The sequence below is a fragment of the Miniopterus natalensis genome, chromosome 12 (genome assembly GCF_054644295.1).
Source record: "Miniopterus natalensis isolate mMinNat1 chromosome 12, mMinNat1.hap1, whole genome shotgun sequence".
NCBI classification, from domain to species: domain Eukaryota; kingdom Metazoa; phylum Chordata; class Mammalia; order Chiroptera; family Miniopteridae; genus Miniopterus; species Miniopterus natalensis.
The window spans coordinates 54,469,244-54,486,776 of NC_142092.1; the positions used below are offsets into that span (position 1 = coordinate 54,469,244).

General features: G+C 39.9%; 1 protein-coding gene across 3 annotated transcripts in view; it reads left to right on the forward strand.

The window, feature by feature from the left end:
• Positions 1-240: 240 nt before the first annotated feature.
• TMEM38B (transmembrane protein 38B) overlaps positions 241-17,533 on the forward strand; it is a 42,951-nt gene continuing 25,658 nt past the window's right edge. For 2 of the 3 annotated variants that reach the window (XM_016224979.2, XM_016224980.2), the window contains exons 1-2: positions 241-358; positions 15,796-15,952. In XM_016224979.2, coding sequence (XP_016080465.1) covers positions 247-358; positions 15,796-15,952 — 269 coding nt within the window. In that variant the 5' untranslated portion in view covers positions 241-246. Of the gene's footprint in view, positions 359-8,763; positions 8,912-15,795; positions 15,953-17,533 lie in introns of all 3 variants that reach the window. The other variant, XM_016224981.2, reaches the window with a different exon arrangement.

Here is a 17,533-nt window from a genome sequence, read left to right on the forward strand (position 1 = left end):
TATTTGGAGAACAAGCTCAGGCCCCGCAGAAACGGCGGGAACCCCGTCGCCCCGCCCACCCGCCGACGGGGGCGCGCCTGCGACTCTGGAGACGCGCGGCCCCGCCCCTCCGCGCGCGGGTGCCAGGGCGCACGCGCGGGGCTCCTCGGGGCCGCGCCGAAGAACGTGCCCGCGGCCGCCCCTCCCCCAGCCCTCCCCGCGCGAGCTGGGAACCCGTCGCCCCGGCTGCCGCGGTAGGTCGTCGTCATGGCCTCTCCGTGGGATGAGCTGACCCTTTCCTTTTCTCGCATGTCTATGTTCCCCTTTTTTGACATCGCCCACTACCTGGTATCCTTGATGGCGCTGAAGCGTCAGCCTGGTGAGTGCGGGGCGCCGCGGACCGGCCCCCTCAGGTGAGGAGGGCCTGCGCCGGGTGAGCGGCCGAGCGGCCTCTGTGGTGGAGCGTCCTCTAGTTAAGCCGGAGGGGCGCCAAGGGCCGGCCGCCCCCACCTCTCCAGTACAGAAGGGGAAACTGAGGCCGGGAAGGGAGGCGGCACCGGGCCTCGGCAAGGCTGGAGCGACCCGGGGTCCGCGACGCCGGGGGCTGGCCCTACCACCCTGGAGGGACTCCCGGGACCGGTGACCCGGAGGCGCCGCCGCTCGCAGAGCCCGGTGCAGCCAAGTGCCCGCCCCGGATTTGCGCGGTCACCTGGTGGTGCCACCGCTTCTTTGGAAAGTATGTGAAAGTCACCTGGGAACTCAGCTCCGAGGGACGGCGGGCCTGACTTAGTCGCTTGGAGTAGTGAGTAGTTGCGGACCGCTCTGCAGTGAGGAAAGTTGTATGGACACTTAAACCAAGAGCCGCAGGGAGGCACACCGCTCAGGCGCGCCTCGCTTGATTGCGCTTCGCTCTTCCGGGCGTCACAGAGGGGGCGGTGGTGGTTTTGTATTTTGGGGGGGGCTTTTTTTTTCTTTTTAATTGAAGGCCAAACATTCCCCCCCCCCCCCCCAGCAAAAGGATTACGGCTCGCTTTATTGCTTTATTTGCTTTAATGCCACCGGTGGTGGTACGGAACCGAGGGCTTGGGGTGTGAGGATGATGCTGTACCTCTTATGGACTGTTGGTTTTTAAAACCCTTGTATCTCAGAAATGTTTCTCGTTTACTTTGAAGTTTGTAGCCCAGTCTAAATCATTGTTTGGTAGGAAGTTTTTGCCCTGGATAAGGAGAATGTTATTGTGTTAAATAAGGACAGAGAATCCGCATAAGATATTGCTTCCTTGATTTGAAAAGGAATGCATTTTCTTACGCCGTATTCAGTAGTTGATATTTTCTTGTGTAGGCTAAATCAGAGGTTCTCAAAGCGTGGTCCAGGAACCCCTGGAGATCCTGACACTTGCAGGTCAAAATTATTGTCGTAGTAATATGCAGATGTTATTTGTCGTTTCACACTCATTTTCTCACAGATGTACAGTGGAGTTTTCCAAAGGCTATACATGTAACAGATTGAATGCAGAAGCAGATATGAAAGTCCAGTTTTCTAGTTGAAGCCAGACCTTAAAGAGATTGCTAAAATATGAAAGTGTGGCTTTTCTCTCTAAACGGCTTTTGCTTTGGAAAATAGCTATTTTTCATGAAGAATACATAATTTATGTTAACATTTAGTGCACTTATTATTTTTAAAGTGAATACATAAAGAACTATTTAATTTTCTAATATTCTAAATGTTGATACATAAAACCCACATAAGCAAAACATCTTTGAGGTCTTCAAGAATTTTTTTTTCCTTTCAAGGGTAAAAATTTTATTTTTGAGGAACTTCATGCTGCACATTTTCAAAGGGAGTCATATAGGAAAGCAAAAATGTTATCCTCCCCTCATCCTAGAAATAAATAAGAAGGGCATAACATTTCTTTTTAAATCACGACACTTGGAAGTTTAGCACCACCCAAAATGAACAGAAACGGGGGAATAAAAGTACTTACTGTGTATTTCAGATTTCTTTGGTTGGAGGTCTCCCTATGTGGTATTAATTACTATTTCTTCTTTCAATTCATATTACCAAAACAGTAAAAACCAGGAAAAAAAAAAATAAACCTTGTGGTTGCTGAAACTGGGGATGTTGCTCTGGTGTCTTCTGTGCAGGCATTCTCGAAAAAATTGCTGGAAACATTGGCTGACATTCTCCTTTTGTGTTTGTTTTGTAAACAATAATTATAAACATTTCAATGTTCACATCTCGGTTCTTAGCCTTCCACTTTATTGCTTAGGTATTTCTTTGGTGTTGGTAAGGTCATGGTCTGCTTTTTGTCTTATTGTTTGAATGGTCATTAATTCTTTAGGTCACTTGCTGATTGTGAAGGTGCCTTGGGAGCCTGGTGTTACTCAGCATTGCTCTACTTGGTGGCTGGAGCAGGGTTCTCAGATGGCACTTAACCTGCCTTGGTCTCTTTGCCACCTTGTGAAGGAGTGTTAGGAGGACCGGGGCAACTCTGATAGTTGTACAGGTGTCAGTATCTGCAGTGAGCTGATGGCTGCTTTGGACCATTGGCTGCTCTTTATCTCCAGCCTTTCCCACAGCTGGGGCAGGTTGTGGATGAGGAGGTCCCCTATGGTTCCTTGGACGGTAAGTTGGATTTCAGTGAACTGGTTCCTGAAGTTGGCTCCCTCGGGGACTCCCATCCTTCATCTCTCCAATCTCACCTGCCTGCATTCTGTTAGGATGGGGAAAGACCACCGCAGGTACTGAGATCAATGCTGGGGCCAGGGCAGCTGACTCTGGGCCCCAGAGAACTGCCCATCAGTGGCAGGGGCTTCAAATCCTTCATTGCTGTCACAAGAATATTTTTTAAGTCAGACTTTTTAAATGTTTAATTTACATATATTATATTCAGCCTCTTAAATGTAAAGTTCTACAATTTTGGACGAACATATACAGTCATGTAACCAACACCACAAACAGTTTGATCACCCATCCCAGATTCCCTCCTGCCCTTTTGTAGTCAGCCCTCCCCCAGCCCCAGGCAACCATTCATCTGCTCACTAATTTTTATGGGTGCAGAGGAGTCCTGAAACCAAAAAAAAATTGAGACCCATGTAACTAATTGAATGCTATTACATAATTGCGCATGGTGTGAAAAATATTTCACACAAGAGTATGCTATACCTATTTAAGCTTTTTACCAGGAGTGTGCTAGACTGCCTTACACAATGTTGGCTTTTATTAGTCTTAAATACTTTGCCATTCTAATGATCAGAAAACATCGTTTTTATTTGCATCTGTCATGGTTAATAATGAGTTTGTGCTAGGTTTATTGGTGATTTGTATTTACACTTCTGTAAATCTGTTGAGTTGATCATATTGTTTTTCTTATCTAAAAAGTATTGTAATACACACATTTAAAAAAATAACTCATCCTTACATTCTTGGGATAAACTTTACTTGTCTGATGTATTATTTTAATTTTTTAGGGATTTTGATTTGCCAATACTTTATATAAATTTTCAGTTAAAATTGGCAACTTTTCCCTATCTCCTGTGACTGATTCTCTAGAACTGAGACCTATAGTACAATAAAACCACAATTCATTTATGTACTGCTTACCAGGGTTCTTCTTATCTTTATCTTCTCAGGAATGTTACTCCTTGAGACTCTGACTTTTGGAATGTACTTTACCACTGCTAGTACCTCACTCCCCACTTTCCTACCATTTACATTTTGTGATTTGTAGTCTTTGCCTAGATCTTAAAAAATGTCAGTGGAGGCAACAGGGTAAAGGGGGATTAACTATTTCTATCTGTAGTGTAGATGAGGATAGCATCCCTTTTTTATTTGGTTTGGGTTGTAGGCCTTCACATCCAAGGAAAGATAGTGGTTTTCCCCCTTTCCTTTCTCTATGTGACTTGTGCTTCTTAGGCAAAGTTGTCAAGGTACTTAATATATTTGGTGGTTTTGTTTTTTTATTTCTTAGTTTACCTCCATTTATCTCATAATTAACTTTGGTTCCTCCTAAACCCTGGTATATGATTGTGGTTTTCAGTTTTGGCTAGTAGTATAGGTTTTTGTTTTGTTTATATTTTCCTGGGTATTTTATTAGGAAGTTAGAAAACACTGCTTTGGGAGCTATTAAAAACCATTTTAACAGAAAGTTTATATCATCAATTTTAATCTCCCATCTTACATTTTCATGTCTGTTCTGTTTTCTTATTTAAACCTTCATTAAAATAAATAAAAATGTGTTAATTAAATAACACATTTCTTCAATCCAACATTCATATATCCAATTGCTGTTTTCTGTAAGATTTCCCAAAAATTTAATCTACAATTATTTCTACTTGATTTTTACATGCAAAGTCTATATTTTAATTCTCCCGCCACTATTTTGCTAACTTCTCTCAAATCATATTTGGTTCATTTAAGCAAATATTTGTTGAAACTTGTACAAATTAGATGTTGAGGATACCAAGATGAAAAATACTATTATGGCCTTAAAGAAACTGTTGTCTTTTTTTTTTTTTTAAATAGTGTCACATATGGTTGTACTTTTGTTCCTACACAATAATAATCACTCATTTCAGATACATGGAAGACATTTCACTATATTAATTCTAATCCTCACATGTCCCTTTAAGGTAGGTATAGATGAGGTATAGTCTTAGGGGAATAAAATAACCTTCCTTAAGGCACATGGTTTAGTAAATTATGGAGCTAGTTCTTGGGCTAACTTCAAAGTTTTCAACTATTCTGTGCTCTCTTTGCAGGTTCATTTAATGTCCTCGGTTTCTCAATATTTAACAATTTCTCAATATATTTTATTGTTCATATTTTTGCTCCTCTCCTCTCCCCTCCCCTCCCCTCCACTCCTCCCTCCTCCCTCCTCCCTTTTCTTCTTTTTAAAGAAGATCCTTTAACATTTCATGTAATACTGGTTTGGTGGTGGTGAGCTCCTTTAGCTTTTACTTGTCTGGGAAGCTCTGTATGTGTCCTTTGATTCTAAATGATAGCTTTGCTGGGTAGAATAGTCTTGGTTGTAGGTCCTTGCTTTTCATCACTTTGACTGTTTCTTGTCAATCCCTTTTGGTCTGCAAAGTTTCTGTTGAGAAATTATCAAGTCTTATGGGAGCCCCCTTGTAGGTACTAACAGCTTTTCTTTTGCATTTTTTAAAATTCTCTCTTTGTATTTAACCTTTTGCATTTTAATTATGATGTGTCTTGGTGTGGGCCTCTTTGGGTTAATCTTGTATGGGACTTTGCACTTCCTGGTTTCATATGTCTGTTTCCTTCACCAAGTTAGGGAAATTTTCTTTCATTATTTTTTCAAATAAGTTTTTAATTTCTTGCTTTCTTCTTCTCCCTCTGGTTCACCATGATATGAGTGTTGGTATGCTTGAAGTTGTCCCAGAGGCTCCTTATAGTATCTTCATGTTTCTGGATTCTTTTTTCTTTTTGCTGTTCTGATTGGGTGTTTTTTGCTTCCTTATATTCCAAATTGCTGATTTGATTCTCAGCTTCATCTATTCTACTGTTTATTCCCTGTAAATGATTCTTCATTTTAGTTAGTGTATTCTTCATTTCTGACTGGTTCCTTTTATGGTTTCCATGCCCTTTTTTACACTGTTGAAGTTCTTCCTAAGTTCAGCTATTCTTCCCCTAAGTTCATTGAGCATCCTTATAACCAGTGCTTTGAACTCTGCATCCACTAGATTGCTTGTCTGTTTTTTTCTTTTCAGTTTTTTTTTCCCCCGCCTGAAGTTTTGTTCTGTTCTTTCATTTGGGACGTGTTTATTTATCTCCTCATTTTGACTGTCTATCTGTGTTTGTTTCTATGTACCAAGTAGAGTGGTATGTCTTTGGGGCTTAGTAGAGTGGCCTAATATAGTTGGTGTCCTGTAGGGTTCAGTGGGACAGCCTCCCCAATCACCTGAGGTGGGCACTTGATGTGTGCCCCCTGTGTGGGCTGTGTATACCCTTCTCTTGTAGTTGAGCCTTGATTGCTGTTGACTCGTCAATGGGAGGGATTTACCCCTAGGTTGATACGCTGCAAGGCAAGGACTGACTTTGACCACTATCGAGGATCAGCTGTGCCAGGGCCCACCCCACAGAGTAGATCTTACTTCAGCGCTGCTCTGGTGCCTAAGTCCACACCTTGAGTGTGTTGCTTGTGGAGGTGGTTGGGTAGTGCTTTGACGAGAAGCTGTCCACTGGGTATGCTGGCTCTGGGCCTCCCAGGAGGTGCAGGTCAAGGTCATCCACTGCCTGTGTTCTGCCTGGGGCCACCTGGCATGAGCTACAAAGTGATCGGCAGATGGTTGCTATTTGTGCTGGGCTTGGAGGTGCCCAGGCGAGGCCAAGCTGTGAACCAAGGTCAGCTATCCCTAATGCGGGACCTGGGGCTACTTAGCGGGACATACAGGGCATGCCAAGGCCAGATGTTGCTTGTTTGAGAGATTTTAGGAAAGTCTGAAGCATGAGCCAAGACATGTCATTTGTATGGAAAAGGCATTGAAAACAGCTTGGATAGGCCCACAGGTTGGATGGGGAGGGGTCTCGGAATCACCAGGGCAGGGTGAACAATGTTAGCCAGGTTAATGGAGACTAATATATGGCTCCCACCTGCCAGCTCTGTGGGGGAAGGGCTCATAAAAGGAACAATGGCCTCTGCCAGCACTTCTGTCTGGGAGAAAGCTGCCCCTCCAGCTCTCCCCTGAGGGCTGGGACCCCGCACTCCTCAGGGGGACTTCTGCAGCCAAGATATCCCTCCCAATTTTTATCTGCCACAAGTGGTATGGGACCAGACTGTTTCTGTCTCCGACCCTCTTACCAGTCTCGATGTGGCTTCTTCTTTATATCCTTAGTTGTAGGGCATCTGTTCTAGATTTCAGGTGATTCTGATTGATTGTTGATCTGTAGTTTAGTTGTATTTTTGATTTAATTGTGGGAGGATGCGAGTACTGTGTTTACCTACGCTGCCATCTTGACCGAAAGCCTCTCATAATGAAAATATTTTTATGTTAAAGTTCATAGGTGGTAATATATACATACTTTAAACATCTTATGCTTTAAATTAGATTCCTGTCTCATGGTAACAAATTCTGCTGAGTGCTTTGGGGAAAACAATTCTATTGATAACATGTTACAAACATCTTAATACCAGATAGGACAGAGAATTTTCTCTTTTATTTTTAACTTTTATTTATTAAAAAAAATTTTTATCTTCACTTGAGATATATTTTTATTGATTTTTGAGAGAGAGAGAGAGAGAGAGACATCAATGTGAGAGAGAAACATCTATCAGTTGCCTCCAGTAAGTGCCCCAACTGGGAATCAAACCCATAACCTAGGTATGTGCCCTGACCGGGAATTGAACCTATAACCTTTTGGTATACAGTACGATGCTCCAACCAACTTATACAGTCAGCCAGGGTGAGAATTTTCTCTTTTAAGTGTTAGTATGTTAAAAATAAAATAATGTATCCTAATTAACATGCTTGTTCCTTAGATAAGGAATACATATTTGTTTTAAAAATGAGAAGAAATAAAAAAATCACATAAATCATTTTTTTCTACCAAATATTTATAGTATGCTCTAAAGATATGCAGGTTTCTGTATAAGTTTCTATATTTTCATATTTTAACTTCATATTAAACTAATTCTGATACTACTATGATGTATATATAGACACACACAAAGGAACATAGCACCTGAAGAACTTTGTCGTAAGATTTTCTTATACTGTAAAGTGTGTTACCATAGTGTGTGTACTGAAAAGAGTGTTACAGAAAGGCTAGCTTGAGTTAGAGAAATTTTTCTGGGTGACATAATTTTGAAATTAGGACTGATGTGAGGGAGACCCTCCCTTCTCTGTTCTTTTCTTTTTTTCTTAATAAAATCTTAGTTTCAATGATTTAAGACTGTTGGTGTTATGAGTACTACTTCAGTGCCATGATGTGCCTTTCTCATCTCAGCCTTGTAGTAAAAACTCAAAAGAATTATAGCTTGGGCTCAGAGAACTGAGTCAGAAGCAGCCCAAGAGTTGCATTTTGCTTACCTCTTTTTTCCTACTGTCAGTGATCAATCCATTCAGCAGATAAGTCAACAGGGGTGTCTGCCATGTACTAGGTAGTAAATATGTTTTTATGTATATTCTCTCATCTTAAATCCTTATAGATTATGCATTATTCCCATTTTATGAAAGTTGAAATTTAAGCCAAGAGAGGTTAGAGGTCTTATAAAAAGGTGTCACAAAACTGGTATGCAGTCATAGCAGCCTTTCTCAATTGTGATAGCATTAATGGAAATTAATTGTAATATGATATAGATGTATATATATGCGCATACATAAAAAAGATGTGGGAAAGCAAACAATTAAGTTGTTGAGTTCACTACAAAGAGTAAGTGCTGGAACCAGGATTTATACCTGGGGCAGTTAAGCTCTAGAGTCCATCCTCTTAAGTACTCTATATTGCCTTTCAACATAACAATTGTTCAGTATAGCAGATGGTGCCCATTGACCAGAAGAAAATATAATACTCATTTATTTTGCTGACTGACCAGTGTTGTAATGAGTCATCACTGTATGGGGTAATACTGAACAGTGCCTATACACATATTTTGATAGATAACATGTATGTATTAGAGATACAAGTGGTATTGGCTCTAAAGACAGCATGACCATGTATCATCAAAATAACTCTTGAAAATTCTTAGGTTTAGGGGAAATTGCTACACTGGAGATTGACAATCCTGTCTTTTAGTAAGTTTCTCATAACTAATTTTTCTTCCAGATTGGAACAGGTCACCATTTCTTGAGTTGTCACCGGATGGGTATCATTAAACCTTGGCATCAGTTCTCTTGACAGGATGTGTACACCACAGAAAATTCACATCTGCCAACTCATGTTCATTCCTGGGCACATTTTGCTGTGTAGAATGGTGGGTTGCACTATTTAAATATTTATATCTCTTTTTTTTCTCCTGAGCACATACAGATGAATTCCCATGTTAATAGAAGTATGATGATGTTAGTCTACTGAACTCACACATACATTTTCATAGTTTTGTTGTTTGTTTTTGCATAAATGGGCCTCCCTTAAGATGTAACAGCAGTTAACTGTCTGGTTGTGTATTATTGCTGACCAAATTTTTTGTATTACCTGCACGTGTATATAACTTTCGAAATATTTGGACCCAGCCAGGCGTGGCTCAGGTTGAGCATCCACCTAGGATCCAGGAGATCAGGGTTCGATTCCCGGTCAGGGCACATGCCCGGGTTGCGGGCTAAGCAGCCAATCAGTGACTCTCTCATCATTGATGTTTCTATCTCTCTCTCTCCCCCTCTTTTCCTCTCTCTGAAATCAATAAAGATATGTTTTAAAAAAAACAAACAGACATATTTGGTTTTCCCCGTTAATGATTTCTTCCTGTAGATATTTTTTACATATTTGGGGTTTTCATTTTGTCATGTCAGTGCATGTAAAGCTGCTACATTCTTTTGAAGAGATACATTGTATTACTCAGATTGGATATGACATAATTTGTTAAAATTTTATTTAAATATACAATTAATAAGTGAACATTTTATTTTACTTTATTTATTCATTTATATTTAATCCTCACCCAAGGATATTTTCTCCATTGCTTTTCAGAGAAAGTGGAAGGGGGGTGAGGTGTGTGTGGGGGGAGAGAGAGAGAGAGAGAAAGAGAAAAAGAAGGAAAGAAAGAAAGAAGGAAAGAAAGAAAGATGTGAGACAGAAACATCAATTGGTTGCTTCCTGCATGTGCCCCTACCAGGGCTGGGGATTGAGCCTGCAACTGAGATATGTGCCCTTGGCTGGAATCGAACCCATCGAACCCATGACCCTTCAGTCTGAGGGCTGACACTAACCACTAAGCCAAATCAGCTAGGACATGAACATTTTATTTTAAAGAATCCAAATACAATTAAATAATTTAATTAAGTAAATTTAAAGCCTCTTTTGTCGTCTTCCCTAATCCCAGGCTTTTCTCAAGAGATAATAAGAGTTAACATTTGTTGTATTGCACACCTGTTCTGGGCATTCCATGTATCTTTTGTGCCTAGAGAAATGTGTAGTGTTTGCATTTTTGCCCATAAATGATCCATGCTGTGATACTGTTGTTCAACATGACTGTATTTGGTTATTTGCATATAATCAACAGCATGTCTTGGGGATCTTTCCATGTTTCTAATTATCTACCACACTCTTGAATTGCTCCTGTATAAATATTCTATAGTAGAAGTGATCATGGTTTATTTAACTGTTTCTCTGATGATGGTCATTAGATTTTAAAAAAAAATTTTCATAGAGTTATAAGCAACACTACTTTAATATTCTTGCATGAAACTCCTAGGACACTTGAGTCAGTTTTAAATTTAAATTTTTAATCATAAATGGGATTGTTTTCTAAGTTTCCCTTTCTGATAGTTCATTATTAGTGTATAAAAATGAAACTGATTTCTGAACATTCATTTTGTATTCTGCTGCTTTACTAAATTCATTGATCAGTTCTAGTAGTTTTTTGGTGGAATGTTTAGGGTTCTCTATATACAGTATCATGTTGGCAGCATCGAAACATACTGTCATTGCTGGCTTTTTTGAGGCAATGGCCTTGGGACATGGGCATACAACAAGAAACATCCTGTCATTTTCAATGTCTGTAGCCAAGTAAGGCTTTTTTAGAATGTGACTGCCTGGTTACCAGTGTTCCAAGTTCTATTGAGCTGTATAGTCAGGAAGTAAAGTCACTGCTCTTTTCTGAGGAGATACTTGGGGTAGGGGATCCAAGCAATTCTAGGGAGGCTGAACCAGTCACAGGGTACACTGTGAACATGCTCTATCCAGATGAAGTTCTCAGTTGCAACAATAGGACTCACTTGAATTTGTGTGAGCAGAAGGGACCTTAAGCTAGGGGGCCTCACAGAAGGTCAGAACATTAGGTTCGAGGCTTGGTATAGGCCACAGCACCCAAACCAACCCTCAGGGCCTGAGGCTACTAGGTGAGGCCATGGTCAACCCAGAAAAGGGATCCACTCCAAGCGGAGAACATAGGTCCTCAAGTTCGGGACTCACCAGGCTCTCCCTGGAGGAAGAGAGAAGCCCCTAAAAGTAGGGAGAGCAAAAGGGGGAGAGGAGGACATTTTTGTGGATGTCAGTCTTCTAACCACTTTTAAGGTAAGCCACACACTTGGAGAAAGTGTTTTCAAAACACATATCCAATAAAGAACTGGTATCCAAATACATATATATATCCCTTAATTCTCAACAATAAAACAAACAACCCAATTAAAAAATGGGCATAAGCTCTGGATAGACACCTCACCACAGAACATACATAGATGGCAGGGGATCCAAGATGACCTAGAATAGGTGGAAGTGACACCTCCTCCCAGGACCAAACTGGAATTAAAATTATAGAACAATCAACCTGAATAACCAACTAAAGACTAGCTGAACAGAAGGCTTATAACAGGATTACAGATGAAGCCACATCCAAACTGGTAGGCAGGACAGAGATGTGAAAAGGCCTGGCCCCACGTCCATGTGTGTCAGTAGAGAATCTACAGGGATATCTCAGCTGCAAAGGTCCCCACCAAGGAATGTGGGGTCTCAACCCCATGCTGGCCTCCCCACCCAGGAGCACCGGATCTGGGAAGAGACTTTATGTAACATCTGGCTGTGAAAATCAGTGGAGCTTCTGTCTGCCAGGGAGAGATGGAGGTCTGGTAGAAAGCCAGGAGCCCTCTTAAAGGGCTGGTGCACAAAATCTTGTTTGTGGGCACACATCTCAGGTTCTGGCAGAGAGATGGAGGCTCAGAGCAGACTGGATTCATACAGGGAGAGGCTTGGAGGGACAGCTGCCAAGGTCCCTGTGCTGAGTCCATCTCCCATACCACCCACAAATGCCATCTTTCCTGGGTCAAGCACTCCCCTCCATATGGCATTAGCCTGGGGAAATTCACTAGCTCCACCCTTCCAAATCCCTGTGGCCTCGCCCTACCAAGCTCATGCCCTGTGGAGGAATTAGCTTGCTGTGGTCAGCCTAGGCCCATGGTCTCAACTTTCTTGGAAGGTTCTCAAGGAGGTCCTGGCAGACCTGAGGTGGCCGAGACATATAGGGAGAGACTGAGTTTTCTGGCTCAGAGGTGAGGGCCATTTTTCCTTCACATGCCCAACTGCCACCATTGTTTTTGTGCAGAGCTGTCTTTCCACATGGCCAAATCTTAATCTGTTTTAACCTGATGAACTCTGTTGGCCTCACCCTGATTACTCCTTGAGTTCCTGCTTCACCGCAAAGGTTTGCAGGCCTTGGGCACATGTGACTGCCCTTGGTGTACTCTTAGACTTTTGCTGAGTGCCCTCAGGTTCAGCACTTGTGCCGAGTTTCAGTTTGATCACTCCTGGTGAATACCACTTGCCCCTACCTTGTGAATGAGAACCTACTCAAGCAACTTGCATGCCACTAGAGGCTCTTTCAGTGACTGAGCCTAATGGGCAGAAAGCAGAGACAGATCTCAGGGTGACTTAAGCTTTATGCTGACCTGCTTCTGGGCTTGGTACTGGTGGAAGCCGGCCTTGGCACACAGCCTAGTCCCTCCCATGTGCACCAGGCTTAGCAGACGGAGCCACAAACTAGATCTCTTTTTAGCTCCAAACAGGTAGTCCAGGGCCAGTCATAGGCAGCATCTGACTGACCTGTGTCAGAATCCCTCCCAAGGGGCTCCAGAACCAGCACCTGGTGGCAGGCTTCAGACTACATCAGAGCACAACCTAATTAGCTCTATAAGCGGCACTCTCAAAGGGACACCTTGGCACCACCAGAACCTGCTGGGGTGAATTCCTCTTTGTAAGGTCAGCTCCTGCACAGCAGCTTACACAGTGTTGTTAGGGTTGATTCTTAGAGTCTGCCAGCCTGAGGGTCAGTCCCACCCATGGATGGGCCAACAGCAATCAAGACTCAACTACAATATGAGGGCTCACATAACCCCCACAAGGAACAAAGAGAAGATCTTAAAAGCAGCAAGAGAAAGATAGTTACCTACAAGGAAGCTCCCATAAGACTGTGAGCTGATTCCTCAACAGAAGCATTTCAGGCCAGAAAATATTGGCACAAAAATTTAAAGTGATGAAAAGCAAGACCAAACTACCAAGACTACCCAGCAAGGATATCGTTTGAAATGGAAGGAGAACTAAAGAGCTTCCCAGACAAGAAAAAGCTAAAGGAGTTCATCACCACCAAACTAGTATTACAAGAAATGTTTAAGGGACTTCTTAAGAAGAAGAAAGAAAAAGAAAAAAGGAACACAATTATAAAGGATAAAGTGGCAATAACTATGTACCTATCAGTAATCACTTTAAATGAAAATGAATTAAATGCTTCAATCAAAAGACATCAAGTGACTGAATGTATAAAAAAAAAGACCCATATATACCCTGTCTACAAGAGACCCACTTCAGAACGAAATACACAGGCTGAAAGGGACTCGAAAAAGGAATTTCTTGGAAATGGAAACAAAAAAGCTGGAGTAGCAATACTTATATAAGACAAAATAGAACTTAAAAGCTGTTATAAAAGACAAAGAAGGACATTACATAATGGCAAAGAAATCAATCCAACGAGAGGATATAACGTATGTAAATATTTATGCATTCAACATAGGAACCCCTAAATATATAAAGCAAAACTTGATGGAGATAAAGGGATAGATCAACAATAATACATCAAGAGTAGGGGAATTTAACACCTCACTGACATCAATGGGTAGATCTTTGAGACAGAAAATGAACAAGGAAACATTGACCTTAAACAACAAACACACTAGACCAGGTGGTTTTAATTTATATTTTCAGAGCATTTCACCCCAAAGCAGCAGAATATACATTATATTCAAGCACATGGAACATCTTCCAGGATAGACCACATGTTAGGACACAAAACAAGTCTTAATAAATCAGGAGTATTGAAATCATATCAAGTATCTTCTCTTACCTTGACAATAGTATGAAACTAGAAATAAATTACAAGAAAAAAACTGAAAAACATTCACATGGAGGCTAAATAACATGTTACTAAACAAGGAGTTGGTTGTCAATGAAATCAAAGACATCATAAGATACCTTGAGACATATGAAAATGAAAACACAACAACCCAAAATCTATGGGGCATAGTGAAAGCAGTTCTAAGGGAAATGTATAGCAGTACTGGCTTACCTCAAGTAATAATACAAATCTCAGACTATTTAATCTTATACCTAAAGGAACTAGAAAAGGCCCAAAGTGAAGGGAAGGAAGGAAATAATAAAGATTAGAGCGCAGAAATAAGCAAAATTAGAGTCTTAAAAAAAAGAAATACAAAAGGTCAATGAAACCAAGAGTTGGTTCTTTGAAAACAAAGAAGATTGACAAACCTTTTACCAGACTCATCAAGAAAAAAAGAGGATCCAAATAAAATAAAAAAGAGAAGAAACAACTGGCACCAGAGAAATACAAAGGATTATGAGAAAATATTATGAACAACTATATGCCAACAAATCAGACAATCTGAAAGGAATGAATGAATTCCTAGTTACATACAATCTTCCAAAAACTGAATCAAGAAGAAACAAAATCTGAACAGACTGCAACTAATGAAACCGAAGCAGTGATCAAAAAACTCCAAGCAAACAAATGTTCTGGACCATATGGCTTCATAGGTGAATTTTATCAAACATTCAAAGAAAAACTAACACCTGTCCTCTTAACCAGTCCAAAAAAATTCAAGAGGAGGCAAGACTTCCAAACTCATTTTACAAGAGGCCAACATTCTAATTCCAAAACGAGATAAAGACACTATGAAGAATGGAAATATAGGGCAATATCCCTGATAAACATATATGCAAAAATCCTCAAAATATTGGCAAACCGAGTATTAGCAAAATATTAGCAATACTTAAAAAGATCATGCACCATGATCAAGTGGTATTTATTCCAGGCATGTAAGGTTGATACAATATCCACAAATAAATTAATGTGATACATCACATAAAATTAAGGATAAAAATCATATGGTCATATCAGTAGACGCAGAAAAACATTTGACAAAATCCAGCACCCATATGATAACTCTCAGTAAAGTGGGAATAAAGGGAATGTACCTCAACATAATAAAGGCCATATAAGACAAACCCACAGCCAACATCATACTCAACCAGGAAAAACTAAAAGTGTTTCCCTTCAGATCTGGGGCAAGACAGGATTGTTTGCTTTCACCACTCTTAATTCAACTTAGTACTGTCCACAGCAATCAGAGACATTTTGTGATGATGTAAATATCTGTTCATCATCAACTTTTGGTCTTTAGGTTTATTTTACTCTTTTTCTAGCCCATTGTGTTGAAAGCTTAGTGCATTTATTTCAGCTTTCATTTTTTAAAGTGTGTAATTAAGATTATAAATTTTTCTTAATATATCTTTTTAAACATATCAACTGGGAGTACTTTATAGCAGGATTGGGAATGAAAGGAAACAGTAGGTGGGGATATTGTTTATAATAATCTACTACTAGGAAACTGGCAATAAGAGCCTGAACAGAGTATTTTAATGTTGCCCCAAATCACCCATGTCTGAACAAAATGTTTTTAGTCCTGATTTAAAGAACAGAAGATATGTTTCATGATGAATGTGATTGTCACATCTATGAGTAATGATAAATTCATGAAAATTAAGAAGTGAACAAATTGCTATTTCTTTAGTGCTAATAGTACCACAGGGCTTGTTTAATATACAGCTATCTCAGATCACATTTTTACTTCACTATTTCAGGAGCAGTGGCGGTGGCATGGAAGAATCCTGTTTCAAGTTGGTTTACTGCTATGCTCCACTGTTTTGGTGGAGGAATTTTATCCTGTCTACTGCTTGCGGAGCCTCCACTGAGGTTTCTTGCAAACAACACTAATATATTACTGGCATCTTCAATCTGGTAAGCTACCATTTTGACTATCAGACATTTAAAACATTGTTTTGTAAGTTATTAGTAAATGCAGTTTTTTCTTTAAAAAATATTTTATGTTATTGAAAAGTTAATGCATGTGCAAAGGAAGGAACTCAGATAATCCCAAAGATTTTATCTGCAAAGTATGTTTCTTTCTTACCCTCTTCTCCCTTATCCTCTCCCAGAGGTAATTATTGTTACCACTGTCTTAATGTATTTTTGGTGGCAGCATTTCAAATATGAAAGAGCATCAAATATTTCGCCACAAACAGCTTATTTTTATCCCCTAACCCATATATACAAATATACAACAGGATAGGAATCAAGAATGTGATCAACTACACCAAAGTCTAAGTGATTATAATTCATATATAATAATTGTTCTTGTCATACTCTGTTGGATTTTGGGGAGCCTTATGAGATTTAACATTAATTTGTCTTGAATTTAGTTTTGAAATGAAGAAAAATATTAGTAGCAATTGCTTTGGATTCTTGCAAATCAAATTCAGTGCCTTTGTGCTTGCCTAAGTCTTCTCTCTGTAATGTTCTTTCCCAGAAGGCTCCTATTTTCTTTTTTTCAGACAGGTTGCCCCTGAATGAAATACCACCTTCTCTCTCATGACTATCATGTCATCCTTCTTTATTTTTCTTCTTAGACTGATTACTACTTGATATATTATCTGTTCGTTTCTTTTTATGTTGGTTTGTCTCACTCTGCTAGAATAACAGCCTGTCAGAGCAGGAATTTCATTTTATTAACAGTGTAGCAAGTACCGTTCTAGGTTCAATAAATACATTGCTAAAGGAATGGACTTCTGTGTATTGTTAAGGGATTTCTGCACTTGAGTGGCAAAGAATTTTAGATCTTGACTAGTTGATCCTTTCAGTGAAATAAACTTGCTTTTCCATAAATATATCCTTTCTTGGCTTAAACTAAAAGGCATATTACAAATGGAAAATAAGAAACACATTTTTATATAGTGAATTAATAGTATAGTGTTTAGTTATTTGTTAATCTCAGATCTTTTATTATTTCCCTTAACATAAGAGGAAATTTAGAGACTTGGTAAATGGCAGGATCTGGACTCAGCACTTAGACTATGATCTTTTTCCCCCCCCCAATTTTTATTAAAAATTTTTTAAAGATAGAGAGTAAGGGAGAGGGAGAAACATTGATGTGAGAGAGAAGCACTGATCAGCTGCCTCCTGTACACCCTCTACCAGGGACTGAGCCTGCAACCTGGATATGTGCCCTGACCAGGAATCAAACCAGCAACATTTCAGTGCGTGGGATGATGCCCAGCCAACTAAGCCACACCATCCAGGGCTAGACTGTGATATTAATTAAGAGGAATTTTTATTCTGAACAACGTGGTTTTTTAACTTAAAATTTTCAATTAATATTTAATAGGTACAAATGAATATTTATAAAGTACATGCAAAATATAAAGAATTGTGATACAATAAAAACTTGTATATTCATCATTTAGATTAAGAAAAAAATTCCACTTAAAAATCCTTTTATTAAAAAGGAAAAATTCAGAAAACTACAAAAAACAAATATGTGGC